The following is a 24,556-nucleotide window of genomic DNA, read 5'->3' as shown; positions in this document are numbered from 1 at the left end:
GCTATTACTGACATACTGTAGCATTATACTTCTCACTGAGGCCGAAGACACAGGGAGACAGTGTGGCACACACGCACACACACACACAGACGCACACACACACACACAGACGCACACGCACAGACGCACACGCACACAGAGACACACAGACGCGCACACACACACACACACACACACACACACAAACACACAGACAGACATCTTAAGATGAAGGTTGTGGTCCAAATGACCAATTTAGGCAAAATTAAGCCTCCAAACTGTTTCACTGTGGCTTGTTTTCTTTTGGTTTTCCTCTTCTTTTTGACTTTCATTTCCAGAAATTCGAACTGAGGCTGCCATTCTGTGACCGATACGTCCGATCGCCAGCCAGACATGTCCGAGCGTGCAGGAGGAATGGGAGAAAGAGACTTTTCCCCTCAAGACATGCGACCCGTCCCGGGAGGTCTGCCATCGGGCAACAAAGGCAGCTTTGTCCTCGCTGGGCAGCGCTGCCCGGGAGAGACAAAGGCGGGCCCTCACAGAGCCTCGTTGCGGAGAGAGCCCTGTGGCCAGACCCGTGTGACTCGAGACTTGCGGCGAGTAGCGCGTCCCCTCGTTTCCTGCGGCCGAGTCGGGTTGACACGACAGCGGCGCCTTCGCAGACCTGCAGGCTTGGGGGGGCCCCAGGGGATTCTGGGAACCTTGAATGACCTTAACAGTGGCAACAGCGCAAGCCGGTTTTATCACTGCCACCACCACGCCACACCGCCTGCCATGCACCGAACTCCCTGTGCTAACGCTAGCCTAAGACTAACCCTTTTCCCCCTGGGCAGGAGGAAAAGGGATTAGCCTGAAGTTCACTCTCTGCGGTTTTCTCTAGAAGTGTTTTGTTTTGGCTGTGATATGGGCTCCACTTGCATAAGGCTTCTGAGGGAGGGGGTGGGGGGGTGTCTATGAGAGTAAGAATGTAAGTAGTAAGGAAGTAATCTCATTTCCCTGGTGCTTTTCAACCAGGTCTTGGTCTGCGACTGCAGCTGAATGCAAAGTAGTAGGAACAAGATGCCAAAGCCAAACATTTAGACAGTAAGGGAAAAAAAACACCACCACTCCAAATTTCTGTGTAGATTTATTTCTAAACATGACATGGTGGATCAACATGGTGACAGCCATATTCATACAATCTAAGGAAGGATACCCAACCACTAGACAGGCAGACAAGCACAGACAGACAACAATGCTTGCAGTGTTACATCACGCCCACGGACCACTTCTCTGACCAAGACTCCACTCTACTGCGCAGGACCCTGTTCAAACACACAGAGAGAGAGAGAGAGAGAGAGAGAGAGAGAAGGAAAGATGGACAGAAGGTAGCAGAGGAGAGAAAGAAAGAGAAAACATTAATATAAAAAGGCGTAACGGGATTAAAATCAAAGTGGTGTATTTGAACTGTTATTGAACTGGATGAAGCTCAAGTTTTGGTGTAGGCTGTTTCTGATTCCGCCATTCCCCACCCTTCTAAATCAGTTCCACGAATGAGTCGTGTGGTGAGAGAGGGGAGTTGGCAGAAAAAGGCCTACACACATCTGGGCCTAATAACGACACTAAAAAACACACCAGCACATGTGCTCACACACACACACAAACACACACACACAAAGAAACCCCTACCTCTTCCGCTCACTACCCTGGAAGTAATGAGCCATGCAGCATCTGGACTTCACACACCTTTCACTTAAACACACACACACACACATACACAAACCCCCATTGACTGCTCCAAAAGAGCTACTGTACCTTTGCCAATAGTGTGGGTCTGGGTACATCTAGCCAGTCACAGAGCTGATTTCTGTGGGTGCGTACTGTTTCTAGATTACTCTCCCTGGGGGAGAGAGAGAGAGCGAGAGAGAGAAAGACACTTTGTTTAAAAATCTATATGAATAAATAAACATAGATATACATACACAAGCATATATGCATGTAAGCAAATACACACACACATACATATACATTAACATACAGATAAGTAGCAGATAAGAGAGAGAGAGAGAGAGAGAGAGAGAGAGAGAGAGAGAGAGAGAGAGAGAGAGATGGGTTGACAAAGAAACCACCCAGCACAGAAAAAGTCTCTCTGACACACATCCCTCACCAGTTAGTGTCACTAAGCAGGGTCATGACATCATCCAGGACGGCAGGGTCCACCACGTCGTCGTAGATGAGGAGCATCTCGTACACCTGGCCGGCGGTGGCCTTCCTGATCTGTGCAGAGACAAACAGTGGCACTGAGCTACAGGTCAGGACTCATCAGCAGATTCAGTCCACCCAATCAGAAAGGGCAGAATAGACATAAACACTGTGTACAGAGCGTCCTATTTCCCTATAGGGACCTCAATGACTTTTAGAGCCTTAGTATGCATTTTTTGGCCATACTTTATTTTTATACACGACTCGAATGTCCATCAAACCCTTTCTAATTCAATGAGTCGGCCTGTAGGGCATCAGCCCATTGTAGGCCAAGACAGAGAAGAGAGCAGAGAAGAGAGGAGGAGAGAGGAGAGAAGAGAGGAGGAGAGAGGAGAGGAGATGAGGAGAGGAGAGGAGAGGAGAGAAGTAGAGGAGAAGAGAGGAGAGGAGAGGAGAGGAGAGGAGAGAAGTGGAGGAGAAGAGGGGAGAGGAGAGAAGTGGAGGAGAAGAGGGGAGAGGAGAGGAGGAGAAGAGGGGAGAGGAGAGGAGAGGAGGAGAAGAGGAGAGAAAAGAGTAGAGAAGGAGAAGAGAGGTTGAGTAGAGAAGAGAAGAGAAGAGAGAAGAAGAGAAGAGAAGAGAAGACAGAAGAAGAGAGGAGAAGAGAAGAGAGAAGAAGAGAGGAGAAGATAATAGAATAGAAGAGGAGAGCATCCTCACCACAGGGAAGGAGTGACACAGCAGCATCAGCAGCTGCAGCAGGACACTTTTCCTGACGCTGCCTTGGAACTGGATCATCCCACAGTACCTGTGTGTGTGTGTGTGTGTGTGTGTGTGTGTGTGTGTGTGTGTGTGTGTGTGTGTGTGTGTGTGTGTGTGTGTGTGGAGAGGAGCGGGGTGAGAGGGAGACAGAGGGTTAAAAAAAGAAAAGAAGCCATCTTCAGTCTTCATGGGTGTGAATGAGTGTGGACTGAAACTTACACAGTTATACAGGAGCGCAGCTTCTGGACGTCTTTGGACCTCTTGATCTCCTCCTTACACAGAGCCAGCAGGTCCACAGCGAACGAATGACTGGGAGACAAACACATTACACAGAAATCCTCCTGCACATTCTACTGATAATCCCCCAAAACATACCAAAATATAATTTGACCGTTAACCAAACTTCAATCACTAAGGGATGTATTCAACAGGCAGTTTTTGAACAGTATGTGGTACTGTCATATAGGCTGCCGGGGAACTCACTTGTCCTCGTTGGTGAAGAGGTCGAAGCAGCCGTTGGCCAACATCTGATCCAGCATCTTCAGTAAAGGCACCGATACCCTGTGAATGGAGACAAAATAACATCCAGTCAGACACTTAAAATAATGTGTAAAATAAACAGCATCTAAAATCTGGTCATTAGACTTTTTGGAGTGGACTGAACTGTTCTGAGTGTTTCGGAGGCTGATTGTTCTGAATGTTTAGCCCAGGTTTTGGGAAGAGGTTTGAGCAGGGACCTACCGGTCATTGCGCAGGTTGTCTTTGAAGATGCGCAGGAGTGTGTCACTGAACTGGCCCAGGGCGGCTTCGTCCTGCTGGATCCCCTTCAGGTGGTCGAACAGGGACTGAGCGGAGAAGCGTACCTGTGGGAAGACCAGAGGACAAACACATACATACACACACACACACACACACACACACACACACAATAAATGATGAACTACACACACAATATCATGAAAACACTGCATAGCGTGGGTTACACAAACACATACACACCAACACTGGCTACCATCCACTCACACACAAATACACAACAACATATAAACAGGTGAATGTCATTACCTTCAAACACACACAGACACACACACACACACACACACACACACACAGAGGGGCCTGGAGCAACAGGGTGCATTGATGAGATCCTCCCAAATCACTGGTGCTCCATAAAACCTTGTTGAAAACAGGAAGCCCCATCTGCCAAACTCCGTCCCAGCGAGGCCGAGGGAGGGAGGGAGGGAAGTAGGGGGAGAGATGGGAAACAGAGTCCGCAACGAGACGCCCCAGTGGAGCACTGAACATGACTGCAACACCTACAGGAACGACCTTGAGCACCAATGATAGATGGCGGAGCTCTCCGAAGAGGAGAGGAGACCCAGCGTTGGGAGAACTCGGTGACGACGTGACGTTGCTCCGTCGGAGCGGCCCAGTGCCGCATCGGAGATTTCACTTGAGTTTTTCCGGCCTCCGGCGGGCCACTTTATCAGCGCTGTGTCGTTTGTAATGCGTGGGAACCGCTCCTTTTTGTCGGGCGGTTTTGGCACCGACCTGCGCCATCTTGTTCCAGACCGCCGGGTTCAGGACACCTCCGTGGGGTCCGTCGGCCCGAATGGAAAGGGGGATGGAGGGATGGAGGTGGTGGAGGGGTGAATGAGGAGCTGAAGAGTCTCCTGAGAGGATTTGAATTTTTACAGGCTCTGCTGGCAGATCGACATGTGTTTTTACGGAGCCCGCTGCACCTATTAAGCGGCCCTCACCTTATTTTTCTTGGTTACGTCGACAAACAGTGGAGGTTAAAAATAACCTCGACACCCACAAATCAGAGCAGACGTCTTCTCCCCACGAGGGCCCAGGCCATGCTAGTGGGGCTTGGCTTTCAGCATGTGAGAGAGAGAGGTGGGGGGGGGGGGGGGGGGGGGAACTATATCTACTGGGCTGAGAGCCTGGATTGTGGGGGAGAGGAGGAGGGGAAAAGAAGAAGAGAGGGATGGAGTGAGGGGGAAGACAGAGTGAGGGAGCAAGAAGGAGAGAAAGGGAGAGAAAAAGGCATGGAGGGGGATAGGGAGAGGGTATGAGAGAGATATAGAGGGGTGGGGGGGGGTATTTCAGAGGTTTAGAGAGGAAGAGAGAAAAAGAAAGGGTGAGAGAGAAAGAAAGAAACATGAGGGGTAAAGGACAGAGGGAGAGGCAACAAGAGAGAGAGGAACAGAGAGAGGAAGGGTGACAGGGGGAGAGGGAGAGAAAAGACAGAGAGAGAGAGAGAGAGTGAGGGAGGGAGAGAGTCTTGTGGCACAGACGACACGCTCCACAGAGCCTCATTCATCACTGAAACGCATGACCTCAAATCAGTGCGGCCCGGCTGCCAATCCCACTGCAGCGCTCCCAGAGAAATTTGTTCTGAATGGGAGCCGGGCCCCATTGTTTTCTGTTGTGGTCGCCTGCGTCGGAACCGTTTTACAGCGACCGCGTCCGCCCCGGCCGCATCCCCACCCCGCCGCCGCCGCTGCCCCACGATGAGAAACTGCACCGGGTGGCTGAGATGCATCCCCAAAAGGTGGGAGGTGTAGGAGAACAACCAGAGCGCTTTCATGCACAATGTGAATTCAAAGCCAATCTGGCTTAATTTAAAACACACTTTTTGGGAAAAAAAAACCATTAGGTTTGGTTACATTCATAACACTCATGTGCCCTGCTATAAATGCAGTAAAAAAAATACTACACATCCACACATGAGCGACTCCTCGTGCTGCTGACCCTTCGCTGACCACCTCAGAGTGTTGACTTCATGCACTGCAAGTTGGCAGATAACCTTCACAGGTCCGGACACAGAGCTGCAACAGCGCCCCCTATTGTTGGCTGTTATACTGACTCCACACTGGGACAGCAGGGACTCCGGAGTCTAGTTCTGGCTGCCGGTCTGCTGCTCGGTGTAATAAGTAGCAGAGCCCAGAGGGGTTTAGCGCCAGGACCAGACGGGTGTTTTTGATCGCTTTTTTTTTTCTTCTTTTCTCCTTACAGTGGCTGCAAATCTTGGTCAAGTGTTTAGTCCCCACTGGAATATTAAATATGAGCAATTTATTGTAGTTCTAGTTTTTTTTCTTCTAAATGTCTTTCTTTCTTGATTCTTCCTCTCTTTTCTTTGGCAGTACGAAATAGATGAACTGCTTGGTTTGGCTTGCAGGGAGGTGTGGCTTTAATGCAGTTTTCAAAGCTCAATTTGTTTGCTGTAATCTGCCATTCAATGACAGCTTGGCTAGTTTGGGTTTTAGTTCAGTGTGTGTATGTGCGTGTTTTTCTTTGTGTGTGTGTGTGTGTGTGTGTGTGTGTGTGTGTGTGTGTGTGTGTGCGTGTGTGTGTGTGGTGTTATATGTGTGTGTGTGTGTGTGTGTGTGTGTGTGTGCGTATGTGTGTGTATGTGTATGTGTATGTGTGTGTGTGTGTGTGTGTGTGTGTGTGTGTGTGTGTGTGTGTGTATATATAAGTAGGTGTGGTGTAGTCACAAGTGAATGTGTCTGTGGTGTAGTCATAAACTCATGGTTCTGGTGAGCTGGCTGACTGTGAACTTGATTCATATGTGTGTGTGTGTGTGTGTGGTTATGTGTGTGTGTGTGTGTGTGTGTGTGTCTGTATGTGTATGTGCTGGCGTACCGTGTACTCAATTAGTGTGTGTGTGTGTGAGAGTGTGAGATGGCGTACCGTGGACTCAATGGTGTGTGTGTGTGTGTGTGTGAGAGTGTGAAATGGCGTACCGTGGACTCAATGGTGTGTGTGTGTGTGTGTGTGAGAGTGTGAAATGGCGTACCGTGGACTCAATGGTGTGTGTGTGTGTGTGTGTGAGAGAGTGTGAGATGGCGTACCATGGACTCAATGGTGTGTGTGTGTGTGAGTGAGTGTGAGATGGCGTACCGTGGACTCAATGGTGTGTGTGTGTGTGTGTGTGAGAGTGTGAAATGGCGTACCGTGGACTCAATGGTGTGTGTGTGTGTGTGTGTGTAAGTGTGTGATAGCGTACCGTGGACTCAGTGGTGCGTGTGTGTGTGTGAGAGAGAGTGTGAGATGGCGTACCGTGGACTCAGTGGTGTGTGTGTGTGTGTGTGTGTGTGTGTGAGAGAGTGTGAGATGGCGTACCGTGGACTTAATGGTGTGTGTGTGTCTGAGAGAGTGTGAGATGGCGTACCGTGGACTCAATGAGTTTGTGTGTGTGTGTAAGAGAGTGTGAGATGGCGTACCCTGGACTCAATGGTGTGTGTGTGTGTGTGTGTGTGTGTGTGTGTGTGTGTGTGTGTGTGTGTGAGATGGCGTACCCTGGACTCAATGGTGTGTGTGTGTGTGTGTGTGTGTGTGTGTGAGATGGCGTACCCTGGACTCAATGGTGTGTGTGTGTGTGTGTGTGTGAGAGTGTGAGATGGCGTACCCTGGACTCAATGGTGTGTGTGTGTGTGTGTGTGTGTGTGTGTGTGTGTGTGTGAGATGGCGTACCGTGGACTCAGTGAGACCCCCCACAGAGACGGAGAGGCCCAGTAGTGTGTGGTACTGGTAGGCTGGGAGCTTCAGCAGCTGGGTGATGTGGGGGAAGGCCTGTGATGCTGCATTCCAGTTCAGAGAGCTGACTCCATCCCTGCACACACACACACACACACACACACACACACACACACACACACACACACACACACACACACACACACACACACACACACACACACACACACAGATCTTCGTCTCAATGTAGGTCAAAGTCTAAAAAAACACACACACCACTGCTGAATCATGACCACAAGCAGCTCTGACTCTCACACACACACATATCCTGGAAAATAACTTCTCAATTTTGGTAATAAGGCAGAGGCGACTCACAGTGGGTTACAGTGAAGAAAGTCACAGGACTGGAGAAAGCACAGAGACGCTCCCTAGCGTTCCACTGAACCGTGGCATTAAACATGATACCGTGTCAATGCTAACACACACACACACACACACACACACACACACACACACGATACCAGGTCAATGCTAACAGGCAAAAAATGCTAAAAACTGTGAGAATCTACACCGGTCTCGGATCACACCGCTAAGTGTTTGCGTTGAAACTGAATATGTTCAGAAACAAAACGTGGCCACTGGCTCCACTGTCAGTTCAGGCAGAAGAATGCCACTGGCCTTACCTGCCACGTGAGACAGTGTGTGTGCGAGGGGGAGTGTGTGTGTGTGTGTGGGCGAGAGCGAGCACTACCAGGACAAGGGCACACTGTGTAAACAGACGCCGCAGGAGACAGGCAGGCAGAGCCAGACCGCCTGTGGAGAGAGAGAGACTCACGGAGGGAAGATGCTCAGGAGCTCCTCCTGGTGGGGAATGTGAGGTACTGCGGGCGTGCGGCTGTGCAGGAGACCCAGGAAAACGGCGCCGGCGTGGGCACGATAGCGGTCGATCTTCTCCGCCGACTGCTGGGCCAGACAGCACATCATACGCTTGATACTGCGGAGGAGAAAAACAAAGATGGAGAGAGAGAGAGTGGACAATAGGGGGGGAGGAGAGAGGGACAGACAGAAAAAAAAGGGAGAGAGAGCGAGAGAGAGAGAGAAAACAATAGGGGAGGGGGGAGAGAGAGAGAGGGAAAGAGGGGGAGAGAGGGACAGAGAGGAAGGGAGAGATAAGTGAGAGAGGGAAGAGGGAGGAGGAAGAGAGAAAGAGAAAATTAACTGCTGGGAGGTTAATCTGTGTTAACGACCGATTTAAAATGATGGCATGAAAGGCATCCGTGTGACATTTTGTTGCTAGGTTGGTTCTGGCCTGAAGGCATGCATCAGCGTGGTCTAATCCCTTTCTAATCCCTACGTGACGCTGGCGCGCTCCTCCTCCTCCTCCTCCTCCTCCACTTATCTTATCTTAGCTCAGTGCTTTTTGCCCAAACTTCAAACAGTTTACAGGCCCTTCTCACACACACACAAACATACATCATGTGCACACACACACACACACACACACACACACACACACACACACACACACACACACACACACACACACACATCATGTGCACACACACACACATACATACATCATGTGCACAAACACACACACACATACAAACATCATGTGTGCACACACACACACACACCCACATACATACATCATGTGCACACACACACACACAAAAACACACACACACACAAACACACACACATCATGCACACGTGAATAGACACACACACACGCCCACAAACAAACAGCTGACACGAATGCACAACACATGCATACTCACAGATACACACACAAAGAGTGCTTACATGTCTCACACACACACACACACAAACACACACGAATGCACATCACATGTGTACTCACAGATACACACACAAAGAGTGCTTACATGTCAGGGGAGAGGAGATCTGGAGCGGAGGTGGCTACCAGCAGGGTCAACTCCATCAGGCTAGTCATGGCTGCTGCTCGCACCCTAAAACACACACACACACACACACACACACACACACACACACACACACACACACACACAACTTATGGTTACAACATGGCTCTTCAAAACAGCACATACACTTCCGCACAACTTCCGATTGTCCACACACACAAAAACACACACACATCTTACTCACAAACAAACAAACAAACTAACAAACCACACACGCACGCACAAAACCCCCAAACGAACATACCCATACTCATACACATACACACACACAAAACACGAACAGGTGTGTGAGCCTAAATCTTTGGGTGTGTATCCCCGTGTCGGGTTTAGAGCAGGCAGTATCCCCGGCATGCCGTCTCTCTGGAGCTCAGGGGGTGGAGGACCCTGCCTCGGGGCCTCCTAAAGCTCTGCAGCGCTGGTAGGAATGCGTGGCCAGGAGAGCGGAGATGGAGAGGCGCCGGTCCGCTCGGCCACATTCCTGCGCTCAGGTAAGCGCCGCCTCGGGCTCTCCTCTACCCTCTCTATATGTGTAGAGGTATAAGCTTCTGAGTATGTGTGAGTGTGTGAATGTGTGTGTGCCTGACTGTGTGTGTGTGTGTGTGTGTGCTTGTGTCAGGTGTACTGTGGACTTGTGTAAATGTGTTTGTGTGTGGTGTGTTTGTGTACTGTGGACTCAGTGAGTTTGTGTGTGTGTGTGTGTGTGTGTGTGTGTGTGTGTGTGTGTGTGTGTGATTGTAAGGGTAAAGAAAGCGCTACCTCTGGCACTCCTCTACCTGCGTGTGTGTGTGTGTGTGCGTGTGTGTGTGTGTGTCTTGGTGGGGGTGTTATACTACTGACCATGACCCCACGTCTCCTCGGCTGTCTGTGCTGTAGTCGCCCATGCAGTCCAGAAGCGTGGAGTAGACCTGCTGCATGTTTCCAGCACACAGCACACAGTCAGGAGAGCCGTCAGCGTCCACCCCGACTGCCACACACACCCTGTCATGGAGAGACAGACAGAGGGACAGAGAGAGGGAGAGAGAGGGAGAGAGAAAGAGGGGGGGGGCAGAGTGGGGATAGAGAAAGAGAAACAACAGAGAAAATAGAATTGAGTGGAGCTCAGCAAGTTGCTTAGGAACCACTTATCAAAAATGGTTTTGCTCATGCCATCATTCTGGTCCTGCAGGTCTAGGCGTGTGTGTGTGTGTGTGCGTGTGAGAGAGAGAGAGAGAGAGAGAGAGAGAGAGAGAGAGTGTGTTTGTGTTTGTTTTGGCTGTGACTCCAGCAGCAAGGTCATGTTGCAAGATGCAGATAAGGGTTATGGTGGGGGCGAGGAGGACACTAACCGTGCCAAAGCCGTGGCTGCGTCTCTCCTGGATTCAGTGAAGCCCACACCCTTCTGGGAGAACGCACAGGCCAGCTGAAGACCCTCCACGATCTGCAACACACATATGGATCACACACACACACATGTGGTTGAGATTGAAACATGAACTCAAACTCCATGTACACACGGAGAGTCCATTAGATTCCCCCCATTCCTTAAAATCCCCCCAGTGAGCAAAGACCTGATAACATGCTCATCTGTAAATGTCAACACAAGACATAAACACCCCCACTAAACCTGAGGGAGATGATGACGACAACATTTTCAGCTGTTGAGTTTTCATTAGTCTTACTCTGATTCTAGAGGGTTTAAGTTGTTTTTGCGGTCTCACAAAGTCGATGGTCATTATTGCAGTGGCATGATGCTCTATACAGATGCTTCTCTCAACAGACAGAGGAGCACATTCAGTGGCAGACTCCTGTCACTGTCATGCTCATCAGACAGGCTGAAGAAGTCCTTTGTCCCCAGGGCCATCCAGCTTTTTAATGCCACACAGAAGGGGAGGGGGAGGGAGATGGACTTCTCTGCACCTCAGTCTGCCCTCCCCTTCTCATCTCATCTCAGCCCCATGCACAGACTTTACCACTTACATATTCTGCACTACTATCACTTTGCTCTTTGCACTTTCATAACACACACACACACACACACACACACACACACACACACACACACACACACACACACACAAGACCACTATCTTTCAATACCCATCCTCTCAAGCACAAGAACATTATTTATATTTTTTGCACTATCCACACCAGCAGCACAAGATCACTTTCCTTCTGGACACAGACACTGTCAAAATCATTGCACATTACAATAGGGTTTCCTGTATCTGGAAACACTCTGTGTGAAAATGTTCTCCCTATGTGTATGTATATATGTTCTCCCTATGTGTATGTATATGTGATTTATGTATGTATGTCGGTGAGGTGTATAAGTGTATATGTGTATAAGCTACTGGATGACCTAAATTTAATAAAGTATCCATCTATCTATCTATCTATCTATCTATAGACTATAAATCCATTTGAACTGTCAATCTCGATACTATATGTGCTGTGGTAAACCTGCCTGCCTGAGACTAGTGAGCTCTTAGGGCATCTGTCATCTTAGGCGGTCCTACCTGCTGGAGTTTAGTGCGGATGATGAACCTGGGCAGAGAGCCGAGGGCCAGAGCACAGCCACATCGGGTCAGCACCTCTGGGCTCTTCAGGGCTTCAATGTACTGGCTCACCAGAACCTCTGGATCCAGGTGGGGAGAGAAGAACACACAGGCATGGTATTGAGAGTCAGACTCAGCACTAATAATTCATGAAAAAATACACACACACACACATATACACACACACACAGACACACACACACCATCTCTCTCTCTCTCTAACACACACACTCACAATTAAGCTTAAACCACAGAAAAGAGAAAGTGTCTCTTAAGCTGTAATTAACACAGGCCTGCATAGTGCCAGTAACGCACACCGTATCCTCACATGTCTGTACACCTGCACATGCACACACACGCGCACGCGCACACGCACACGCACACGCACACGCACACGCACACACACACAGACACAGACACAGACACACACACACACACATACACACACACACACACACACACACGCACACGCACGCACGCACGCACACACGCACACAAACACACACACATACAAACGCACACAAACACACACACACGCAGACACACGGGCACACACACGCATACCTTGCATGTGTGTGTCAGCCACCCCAGGCTCCAGCTGATAGTACTCATTACAGAGAGCGGCCAGAGCTGCAACAGCAGCCTCCTGCAGACAGAGACAGGTGGAAGGGAAGCACTGAGTCAAGCTGGCGGACAGCCAAGTACCGGAGGCACAACCGCACTCGCAGTCATAAACGCCGTCAGGAGATAAGAGAGATCAAGGCAGAATCAAGCCCTTTTTTCCCAAACCACTCTGTCCTATGTGAAACTATTCATCATATTCATCACTCATAAAATGCATTCAGTTTATTTCATCTGTATAAACAGACTAGAAATTAGCCTACCTGAAATACACACTTAGCAGGACATTAGGTTAGAGCAGACAATACATGTAATGTGTTTTTGTTTTGTTGAAACAGCCCCCCCCCCCCAAAAAAAACAAACAAAAAAACACTGCCTATATTGTTGAGTTCTTGAATAATGAGGTCTAAAAATAAAGGAAACGGGTGTTTAACACTGCACTGCTGCTGGTTGGTAGTGATGTTTTTTCCCATTTTCTTTGTTTTATAATTACACCCACGCGCCAAACATACCACCACCAAATGGGTGTTTACAACTCAGGCCTATTACCCTCACGGCCGCTGCAGTGGAATGACGGACCTCCATTTACATAAGGATCTAGGTGACGCAATCCCTGGAAGTGGCAAACCATTGTTGCCATGCAAGTGTGAGCAGACACACTCCATTCTGAAATGTGCGTAGTTGAAATGTGTCAACCTTGCCAGAAGAGTTTTCCACACTTCTACACGTTTCTTAGCTCTACACTAAGGGATCTGGAAGCCAGAAGCCAGAGTCACAGGTCTAGACTGAGCTGACACCGGGAGACGGGGGTGTCAGTGAGACAGAGAGAGAGAAAGAGACAGAGAGAGAGAGAGAGAGAGAGAGAGAGAGAGAGACAGACAGAGAGAGAGAGAGAAAGAGAGAGAGAGACAGAGAGAGAGAGAGAGACAGAGAGAGAGAGAGAAAGAGACAGAGAGAGAGAGAGAGACAGAGAGAGAGAGAGAAAGAGAGAGAAAGACAGACGGACGGACGGGAGAAGCATCAGGCTTGGGTGCGCAGTGCAGTGCAGTCTCCGCTTCTCTCTCTCTCCACTACCTTGATGCCCTGCTTGGCTCCACTGGAGAACAGGTGCAGGCTCTTCAGGCTGTCATCAATCAGCCACTGCCACCCCGCTGTACGGAAGAGCAGAGACACGCAGCATCACATCAAACCAGAGGGATCAGCACAGAAACGTCTCACGTTTAAAACCAAAAAAAAAACACAGACCTGTACAACACAGACCAGTTGGAGCTTAATAAATGACTGAATACTAAAAAAAGATAAAATGAATCTCAACCAAACCAAACCAAACAAGATCTAACAAACCAGCATCATTCTAAAAACACACAACTCTTCTCCTTTTGACGCTGCATACTAACAGATCTTGGCCAGCCACACTCAAACACTACTTGCATGCTAGTGCCGTGTCTTTGAGCAACTAGTGCACATCATCAACTTACAGATGACTGGATCTCCCGTAAAAGGCATCTTGGAGACAGACATCTTCTCAATCAAGACACATACTGTGTGGAGAGAGAAGGGCAGAGGGAGGGTTCTTTGCTGAGAATGGGGTACATTACATTACAATATGTATAGTACATTACAGACTAGGCACTAATTTCGACTTACATCATGCTTAACCTGACAGACCAAATATTTGAACACGAGGATGAGGTGTAAATGTAAATTGTGATTTATTATAACTGACAGACGGACAAACACACCTGCTGGCCTCATGAGCTCGCCACCAAAGCCCCTGGAAGAATGCAGAGGAAACCAAAAAAAAAAACACCTGAGACACATTCTTGAGTTCAACCAAACACACATACCCATACATACATACATACATACATACATACCACCGCACTTTGTTCTACTCTTAATGTATATATATTTTTGGGCTGTTCCTACTGTTTTTGGATAGTTGTAGTATTGTTATGTTATATGTTGTTGTTGTGTTATATGTTGTCCCTCGTCACACCAACAGGAGAAGCACTCAAAATGTCGTTGTATAAATACAATGACAATAAAGGCTTTTCTATTCTATTTAAATGCCACAACAACCTCTACGACGACCTCTGTCGTCACACATTCAAGAACAGCTTTTCCAGTGGCTGTTCCCATTAGGGCCGTGTCACGGCCATGCTGATTGGCTGCTTACCTGTACTGCTTCTTGTCTGAGATCTGAGGAGAAGAGCAGGGAGACAGAAATCAGAAAGGGCTCCGGGTGAGCTCCAGCTACATGCCTTTACATGTATGCATTTAGCAGTTGCATTCATCGGAAGTGTCACTGCACTGTACATTAATCAGTTTGTGTGCTCCTTGGGAGTATTAAACCCCATGACCTTGGTGTTGTTAACACCTTGCTCTACCAGTTGAGCCAGAGGGAACACCCACTACTAAGAATGACTGAGTCACTGACCTTCTGGTGAATGCCTCTCAGGCGGTCCACTGTGTCTGGGGAGAGCAGCTCTGTCACAGGCCTGTCGACAAAGGGGCAAATTCACTAACTCTAGTCTACAGGTAAGGTTCATGGCCGTTTGGAGGTCATCTTGTCCTTTCGGAGCAAGACGGACGGCCGGCCTGGGGTACTCTATATGTTTGTGTGTACTGCACACATGTGTATGTATTCTGTATGGTCTAAACCTCACAGGGAATTCAGAGGAAATTCAAGGAAATTTCCTCTACACGGAAGTTCAAACATTTTACAAAGAGACAACTGTGACTGGGATATACGCTTTTTATTTGTGTGTATGCTGCACCGATATACGTTTAGGGGAAAAGTCTATGCATGCTGCATACTGCAATACTGCATGTTTATGTATGTTATGTGGGTACATGTGTATCCATGCTGCAGAAGTGCATGTGCACGTATGCTGTATAGGTGAAGAATGTATGCTTTTTTCCCTTGGGCAATTCCACCCTAGGGGCAGTTCACTCAGTTCACTTAGATGCCTTCAGTTATTAGTTTTATTTTAAGGAACATAAGGCCTTGAACAGACATAGCCTGGGACAGTCATGGTCAGTGGACAAGCTCACGTGGCGTTGATGAACATTCACTAAACATGTGTGTGCTGCTCACCTGTTGCTCTGGGAACTGAGCTTGTAGAGAGCATGGGTGATCTCAGCACTGGCCAGAATGGCACCATGGCGACAGTGCAGATCCATCCCTGTTGCCATGGGCAACAGCTGGGGCAGCACTGGAAACACAATGCAAGTCTACATTACTCTCCACACACCAACACAACCAACTGTGGGAAAAATAAAAGGCAAGGCACATTCAAGAAGAGACATGCGCTAATAATGAAGAACATGCCTGTCAAGCTGTCAATATTAATACACCCATACAATAATAATAAAAAAAAAACAGAACAAAGCAGTGCCTCTGAGCTAACACCACATAACAAAGGAAAGCGTTAAGGCTTACCCATCTCAGCCATGTACTCTGGTGCTTTGGGGGTGAGGTTATGGAGTGCTTTGGTGGCGAGCTCTCTGATTGCCCTGTAGCGCACACACACACACACACACACACACACACACGAGCAACGCAGCGCCTTTAGACACGACACGACACGACACAACACGACTATGCGATCCTAGATAAAGCACAGTGAGTACATAATAAACCAAACTCCTCACCCATCCCAGTGATTGACCTTCATGGCCACCAAGTGGTCTATCATGGGCTGCGTGTATTCTGGGAATCCTGCAATATAGACGCTTTGGGGGAAGAAACAGACAAAAAATAAGTCGTAAAGTCTTGACCTATAACATACATTGCACTTGATACAGGATGGGAATAGGCACATTTAAGATCAAGATAAAAGGATTAAGCGTATATGCAAATATGGATTAGTCTTGCAAAGATGTCCGTAGTATGTACCTTTAGGCTAGCAGTTTTTGCATTGCTATTTTGTTTTGAGACAAAACGACGAGGCGCGACACAGTGACATTTCCAAACTGGTTGGGCCTGTTTTTATCACACACTTTATGACTTGGAAGAGATGGATTCAGGGAAAGCTACACACCGATGGACACATTTAAGAGTTAAACCCCTCTGCAGACACCCAACATCAGCGGGGGGCACTAAAGTGGCTCATGGGTCAGAGTGCTGTTATCACACGTCCTGCATGTCCTGGGGCCCCATGTACAGACATTGAGTATTCACAAAAACGTTGTGTACGGCATCTTTCACAGTCAGATACATCTTCATGTTTGGCGTAGGCACAATTTTTATGGTTTTAGTCAGCTGGTGACACTTAGAAGCTATACAGTGCAACTACTACCATTATGAACTTGTTTATGAGCTTTAGCCTTATTAGAGGGTATTGCTAATGGCAGAATTAAAAGGAAATGTGTATTTCTAGACGGCAACGATTTACTGTCCCTTGATGATGACTAGCTTATCAAGCATTTCAGATTTCCTCGAGCTATCCTCTTTGAACTCTGTGCTGAATTGGGTCCGTCTTTAAAGTGGGATGCTGTGTCATACAATTGCCTGTTCCCTTACAAGTGCTTACCACACTGGGCAACAGGGGCATTCAGGAAGGACCTGGCTGACCGGTCACGATGGGACGGGATCATCCGTATGTCAGCAGGGTGCACAAAGTTCCGATCTGATGTGGTTAACCAGACTAACATTGAAGCGTAATTTACAGCGAGAGCTGAGGTAGAATGTCACATTGTTATCTAAATCTACATCTACATTTTTTTGGTTCATACACAGGGGCGTATGCTACGTTTAAGTATGAATTCTACGACAGGCTTTGTACACGAGGCCCCTGGTCGCTGGAGAAGTGCTTCACTTGTCTCCACCCTCCTTCCCCACCTCCGTTTCCATCTCACCTGATGGACAGGTAGCAGTTGTTTAGGTTTCCCACGGCAAAGTAGTCTACTGCTGTTAGGATGTCTATACCATGAGGGAACGTGCCCTGTGGAAAGGAAAACAACCTCTGGGTCAACACGACTACAAGAACACGACTACAAGAACAGAATAATAAGACTCCAGGGTTTATCATGCCAAATGAAAAAGAACATGAACGAATATTAGATGTAAGAGACTGACTGAAAGTGGCATGGGCAGTCTGTCTGACAGGTGTCCGTTTAGCCAAGTAGAAACATGCAGGTTATTCCAGACTTTTGAGAATAAGATGAGGGGGAAGGAGTATAAGACAATATCTAGCAATCCTGCTCAGTCGGTTCTGTGAGAGTGGTTGGGTTTGGTGTGCCACTTGTAATGGACATGTTCAGACAAGAGAACTAAGAGCCTGAAACTAAAAACTTGAGTCTTTCATGTAATGATTTATGAGTTACACAGAAACAGGGGCAGGCAGGATCTATCAATCAATACATTCAGTCTTCAGAAATCAGTGTTGTGTATGAAAACATGGCTCTGATTTGATTTGCGAACCCAACGAACTTTGTTATTTAAAAAAGGTATTTCTTCCACGCACCTGTCTGCCGACATTCTCTTGAAAAGCAGCCTGGAACAGACGGTAAGAGGAGGTGAGAAACTGTGACACTGCAAAATATGCAATCGAATCACAGAAGCATTGCATCTCCTCAAATACATTTCAGCACTTACTGAGGCTGCCTTCCGGCAGTTCACATTCCGGTCAAACAAAGCAGTGATCACAAGAGCGCTGAGGAAAGACAGAAAGAGATCAATTAGAGAGGACTGAAACATGGCCCATGCACTGCAAACATTCAAATCTTAGTATCTCAAATCAAGGCAATATATGTTAGGGATAATGTATAGATTCAATTCAATTCAATTCAATTCTAATCATTTATATAGCGCCAATAACAACTGTCATTGTCTCAAGCTTTACAGAGCCCAAGGCCTGAACCCATCATTTAGGTGACGATGGCGACGAAGAAACGTTCCCTTTCAACAGGAAGAAACCTTGAACAGAACCCCGCTCAAAACGGGGGACCCACCTGCTTAAGGCTGAGGTTCACAGTCATGGATAAACAGGATGTGAAATACAGATTGAAATTACCTGTTGCACTATCTGGCAGGCATCATTAAGTACTTACTGTGCACTTAGATCTACCACACAACTGTCAAACCTGAAGGGGCTCTTTTGAAAACAGCTTTTTAGACGTTAACCTGCACCCCTTATAATAACTCTCTAATGATATAATGTTAGCAAGTCTCACGCCACCCACTCAAACCCATCTTGGTCATCATCATCAACTCTTGTAATTCTTTCTCTCAATTTTTTCACTCCTCCGTTGACAGGCTGTGTGTGTGTGTGCACGTGTGTGTGTGTGTGTGTGTGTGTGTGTGTGTGAGAACGTGCCCGTGAGGCATTCCCACCATGGCAGCCACCCACCCAGGAAGGTCCGCGGTGATTCTCCACCCTGCGGGTCTCAACACAGCTATACCAGTTTCGATGGGCCCCCAAGGAACAAAAAAACAAAACAAAACAAAAGATAGCCACTGATGCTTATCGGAGACTGGCATCCATGTGGTCTCAGTTGTCTTGCTGTGCTCACCCATTGGGGTCGCAGTGTGCACTGGGCAAAGGTGGATCAGACCCTTACGACCAGTTCGGTTACACAGCGTTAGCCATGATTTTGTCTGCATGGCGGTCATCTGAATAGTGTACAAACGACCTGAGCATGTTTTTTGATGTCTGTGCGCGCATGTAAGAATTACTCTGTCATGCATCGCTTCCGGGCACAACAGGCGGAGAGTCACTCCGCTGAAAGTGCTGCAAGGTGCTGATGAAACCGCAACAGGACTGAGCACGTCCGAGCTTTCCCTGCTAAAACGGCAATCGAAACTGGCGACAGCACAGGCGAAACCTGGCGGAGCATTAGTTAGGGGTGTGTGTGTGTGTGTGTGTGTGGTGTTTGTCGAATCTGAATAACTGATTCTGCAGTTTGGGCTCTGCACCGTCAGACAGCTACAGGCTTGAACAAGCCACGCTGTGCCATACCGCACTGCTTAGCGTAGCGTAGCCTAGCTGCCTTTGGCAGCACAGCACTTCACTGCACTGCACTCCATGCACTCTGACGGTTGGCCCTCATGTCTCGCCCAAAGGTGCGGCACATCACTGGGCTGTGGCTCCATCTGCGAGTGAGAGGCTGACGACAGCCAGTTCCCATCAATGCACACCATTGCATTGCACCATCGGTATCAGGTGCAGCCAGCTGAGGCGATCGCTCACCAGAACAAGAAACAACAGCACTGGCCAGAGAACAGGTCCTACCACCCTTTTAGTAAGAAAAGAGCAGCAGTCATTAATCATAATCAAAGAAGACAAGATGTAACCTTTACTAACTTTTCTAAAAAAAAAAACTAAAAACAGATCAGTTGTCAGGAGTGCGCTATAGTAAAAAGTAATCTGTATGGATTCTGTGTTGTCAGGGTGAACTTTGCCAAGCTACTTCCCACAGAATTCCTACTGTTCTTTGGAATTTATTTCATCAGACATGTATAGCAGACCACGACCGGCCCTCACAGTGTTGAAGCCCTAGGCGAAATTTTACTCTGCCCCACCGCCCCCTTCAAAAAAATTAAAATAAAAATAGATTTTAAGAATGATGCTGATACAATGGTCAATACTCAAATTAAAGCCATCCTCAATTGCAGTTTTTCTGCTATCATTTTCACACTGGTGGTGTGAACATATTTTGACAGGCTATCACTCAGTATCTGAGAAGAAGGGTGACACTAAATCGTGAGAGGGCACATTTCTGAACAAAACAAAAAACAACAACCCTCAAACCTAGGCAGCTGCCTATATCATCAATGCCACTGGCTGCCCCTGTAGCAGACAGTGTTGGCATCCAGCTCATTATTTGAATTGGCAAAAACACAACACATGCAGCAGCTAGCTATAAGCCGATACACCCAGAAGCTTAAAAAACCAGTTTAAAGGGTAATAAACAAGAGTTTCAGAACAACAAGCCTAGGAGGCTTCTCTTAATCCAAGTCAGAGCACACATGATGAAGTCTAGCTTTACTGCTCTCTTCTAGGGTACCTTATACATACGAATCCATTAATGTATTAGTCAACGCGATTTCTCACGCCAGAAGGGAACCCTCAGTTGGTAGTTGCTAGCGTGTGTAATATGAACTAATTTTAATATGAAGTGAATATGCACTCATGTTAATATGAAGCTGCACAGGCACCCAGAGGGTTTCTACCTATCGTAGCTTTTTAACTATCCTAGCTAGCTCATGTTTAGGGAACCATCTTCACATCTGGCAGAATGTCGCGTGTGTTAATATGAACTTGTGTTAAAATGAACTTGTGTTAAAATGAACTCGTGTTAAAACGAACTTGTGTTAATATGAGCTGTTGTTAATATTAATATGGTTTTTACCTTTTCCTGTTATAATTTTGAGGAGACTGTAACATCAGCTAGATGACTAGCCATCACGTCATGCAAATGGAACTCTGCCATTTAGGGATATTTAAAAGATGAATTTAGCTGGCTAGCTATCTAGTTAGCTAGCATAGCAACTAGGCAGCCAATTAACACGATTTGCTGCATAACCTGAAGCAAAGTTTAACTTCTCAAAAACAGCTCACCAATAAAAGGCAGTTTTGGCTTCAGAGTGATCACAACCATAGACATTAAACAATCCTCAGAGAGGTATTGGGACATGAGTGGAGAAATGGCGTACTCCAATGTAGTGAAGGAAGGAGGTGGAGTTCCCCTCCCCTTGCCCTTTTCAAACACATTAAATCAGTGGTTGGCAGGGGATCTATTAACGATTCGAATAAATCATTTAGTGTCCATTCCTACACACCATAACACTAAATAAACGCTTAATAAATACGCAGGTGCGGTCAACACACAAGTTTGTTTTAGAAAATTATATAAAATAGTGTAGTGCGGTTTATATACGGTGGGGTTTATAGTTGGAAAAATACAGTAGAGTGGCAATCATACTATACTAAGTGAGGTAAAGAATATATATGTAAACAGACAGGGCAGTGTCCAACTGAAGTATCCACCAAAAACAAGTTCACACAAGAGAAGACCCTGTTATATATATATGAGGGCTGTGGATTTGGGCTACGCTTGACACACAGTAATTCATTCGGTTGTCCTGATCTAAGAGAACAGACGTGATCCACAGCGACTGTCAGAATGGTTCTGGATGGGTCAACAGAGCCACCCAAGTCGAATGTTCTTTTAGTTACTCTCCAACAGAGAGCCTTGTGATGATTTAAGATTAGATCTCAAGAATAATGTTAGTGCTTGTAGTGATGGTCTGTTTGAGCATTCATTTTGGAGAGTTGCGAAGAATAGCCCAGCATGAAAAAAAGTCACATATTATAAAACATATTCCTTATACAATAATACAATTATATAATATGTTACCTGCCACAGTAAAACCTGGCATAAGTTGTGACTCATAATGTTGAGATACAGGCAGTTGAAGTCTGAACATTGATGAAAATACACTATCTAGTTGGTTTTGAGATTGTGGCATAAATGTGTTGTTTAAGGCCTAATATATCAACTGGGTTTGTCAGATGATAACAAATGTTGGCCTAAAATATAAAAAAAGTAGAGGCAGTGAAATAAAACCATGACATTAGCAAAAATCATCCGCTTTTAGAGTATTTTCTAGCCACAGACGGTTTACCATATTTGGTTGTATACAAACAAATGAATGTTGAAATATGAAAAAATATCCAACAAAACGACATTTAACAGAGTATGTTTGACGTATACAAGTTGAAGTAACAGCTTGGAAGTAATGGTGTGACGTTCACAAATGATTAATTCGCAGGGGAGGGGATGGCTAACTGTTCATACTCTTCATGCATTTGAAGCGCACATATTGACAGTGTCATGATGGCTAACTGTTCATACTCTTCATGCATTTGAAGTACACAACTTGTCAAGTTTGGCGGCGACAGGCAAAATTAAAATGCACAAAGAAATGTTTGTTTCTCAAGATGATTTTTATCAAATTAATACTATTTTACAGCTTAAAATCTGAAGAATCGGCTTAAATATCTACATTTTTCATTTTTGGGGCATTATGCCGGGTTTTGCCATGGTGGGTCACACATGAAATATAATAATACATTAAAGGAGTTCTAATTTCAGTTTCAAAGACCCCATTAACTTTCAAACACCCTGTTTTAGAGACTGAACTCTAGAGAATTTGATTAGATTTGATGGGAGTCTTACCTGGCAATCTGGTTAAATTAACTGTAGAGGATTTGATTAGATTTGATGGGAGTCTTACCTGGCAATCTGGTTAAATTAACTGTAGAGAATTTGATTAGATTTGATGGGAGTCTTACCTGGCAATCTGGTTGACAAAGGGCTTGAGTTCCGGAGGTTCGTAGGCCCGGGCGAAGGCCCAGCACACGTAGCAGGCGGAGTCCCGCACATTGGAACCAACACTACAGGCTCCTCTTTTCTCATCATACGTCAGGGCCTTTATGATCAGTGGGACCACTATAGACAGACATGACAAACTACATCAGCATCAGTGGGACCAGATAGACAGATATGATAAACCATTATCAGGTTCAATGCTGCAAACAGAACATATCCGGTCTTCACTGTTCACTAATAATAAAGTACAACTGCCTTCTGGTTTATTTTTTATTATGAACTTCATAATACTTAATCTCCAGTCAAAAGGGCATGTTATTCATATCAACTGGCAATCATCAATGATAACAAAATATATTCCTTCCAACTATTATAAATTCAAGACATGCTCAGGCTGGATTTAAAGAATGCATATATAATTTAAAGACTGCATCAAATCATATTGGGTAGAAGACTTAAGCCTGCCTTCGTTCACACAGAATGCCTCAGTGCAGTACAAATGTATCGAATTAGGAACACACGCACTATTATGGTATTCAGGGTTCGGGTAAACACCAAATTACTTCAGTATTATCAAAGTATCTGTCAGGAATTTACAATCAGTGCCAAGAAACCACAACCGTTTAGAATGTCACTTGTGTCACTAATGTGACATTTAGTATTTCACACGAAGCGCATATGACGCTCATTCAGCTGGTTTCCTAAAACATCTAATCCCAGTTCCTCAAAATGTTGCCCTACTCCTTCGTCACATTAAAATCAGATTAAAGTGGCAGTTACGTGTGACAGATAGTTGTGATGAGCTTCAATGCAAATTCCCTCTACCGTTAGAACACCGACTCTTGGGGGCCTGATAACCCAAACACCCAAACACCCCACCCCCGGCCCCCAGCCCAACCCCTCCACCTAGTGGCCTGCTTAACACTCATCCTTTAAAGTGACATTCAGGAGCTGACCCACTGGCCAATCATGCAAATATCACAGAGCAATGCCGTGCCAGGCCATGCAGTGCGCTCTTGCTGAGCATTCTGGGCTACCTGGTCCCTGTGAAAGGCTGTGTTCTGTGAGCATGTGAAGGGTGGCTCGGGGCCTGATTAATATCAGGTGCATCAATGCCGCCTGAGGGCTCGACTGCACAGGCATAGGCCACACCCAGCCCAGAGCCAGCACCTCAGAGCGACAGAGAGGAGAGAGACACAAATACACACCACACACACATCAGAGATCTCAGAGGACCTGACGATCACACAGAACGGACCATCTACGAGAACCTGGCTAAACCCCGCTGGCCACAACACACCAACTCAGCTTCAAGGACTGGAACGAGGATCTTCTCCGCTCCTGAACTGAACCATGCTACTGGAAACAGCGTCTGTTGAGGCAGAGGTGAGTTTAGTTACTCTAGTCTCGCCGTCATACACGCGACATAGATCTGCACTAATGAGACAAAGGCTACTGTTTGCTACTGGCATATCTCGCTCTGACCGGGCTGCGGTTAAATTTTAATAGCAGCAAGTCTACCGCACTAACTTAACTATCACAAACCAAAGCCAGGTATAAAGACAAGATCAGATGGAAGCTAAAAGGCCACAACCAACACCTGTTACCCATGACGGACACAACCCACAGTCTTGTGAGGTCGGGACATCACTGTTATGTGGGCATCTCTTTTCTTGCTAAGAATTCATTCATGTACTTTTTTTCTAATTA

General features: G+C 46.7%; 1 protein-coding gene across 1 annotated transcript in view; it reads right to left on the bottom strand.

Annotated features, from left to right (window-relative positions):
- Nucleotides 1-1,092: 1,092 nt before the first annotated feature.
- The window catches only part of tbcd (tubulin folding cofactor D), a 33,084-nt gene continuing 9,620 nt past the window's right edge, over nt 1,093-24,556 (bottom strand). Inside the window, exons 14-39 of the mRNA XM_031576353.1 lie at nt 22,810-22,966; nt 18,108-18,165; nt 17,977-18,006; nt 17,369-17,454; nt 16,163-16,243; nt 15,951-16,024; nt 15,606-15,723; nt 14,946-15,006; nt 14,685-14,707; nt 14,248-14,279; nt 13,984-14,046; nt 13,580-13,656; nt 12,449-12,530; nt 11,846-11,964; nt 10,676-10,767; nt 10,188-10,328; nt 9,294-9,377; nt 8,240-8,398; nt 7,402-7,540; nt 3,661-3,782; nt 3,403-3,480; nt 3,139-3,228; nt 2,878-2,965; nt 2,126-2,235; nt 1,774-1,858; nt 1,093-1,283 (exon numbers count right to left, since the gene is read on the bottom strand). Of these exons, the coding sequence (XP_031432213.1) occupies nt 1,269-1,283; nt 1,774-1,858; nt 2,126-2,235; nt 2,878-2,965; nt 3,139-3,228; nt 3,403-3,480; nt 3,661-3,782; nt 7,402-7,540; nt 8,240-8,398; nt 9,294-9,377; nt 10,188-10,328; nt 10,676-10,767; nt 11,846-11,964; nt 12,449-12,530; nt 13,580-13,656; nt 13,984-14,046; nt 14,248-14,279; nt 14,685-14,707; nt 14,946-15,006; nt 15,606-15,723; nt 15,951-16,024; nt 16,163-16,243; nt 17,369-17,454; nt 17,977-18,006; nt 18,108-18,165; nt 22,810-22,966 (2,264 nt within the window). The 3' untranslated portion in view covers nt 1,093-1,268. The remainder of the gene's footprint in view (nt 1,284-1,773; nt 1,859-2,125; nt 2,236-2,877; nt 2,966-3,138; nt 3,229-3,402; nt 3,481-3,660; nt 3,783-7,401; nt 7,541-8,239; nt 8,399-9,293; nt 9,378-10,187; nt 10,329-10,675; nt 10,768-11,845; nt 11,965-12,448; nt 12,531-13,579; nt 13,657-13,983; nt 14,047-14,247; nt 14,280-14,684; nt 14,708-14,945; nt 15,007-15,605; nt 15,724-15,950; nt 16,025-16,162; nt 16,244-17,368; nt 17,455-17,976; nt 18,007-18,107; nt 18,166-22,809; nt 22,967-24,556) is intronic.

This window comes from Clupea harengus, chromosome 1 (assembly GCF_900700415.2).
Source record: "Clupea harengus chromosome 1, Ch_v2.0.2, whole genome shotgun sequence".
NCBI lineage: Eukaryota > Metazoa > Chordata > Actinopteri > Clupeiformes > Clupeidae > Clupea > Clupea harengus.
Note: the sequence above shows the minus strand (reverse complement) of the source record. Positions and strands in the feature narration are given on the sequence as shown.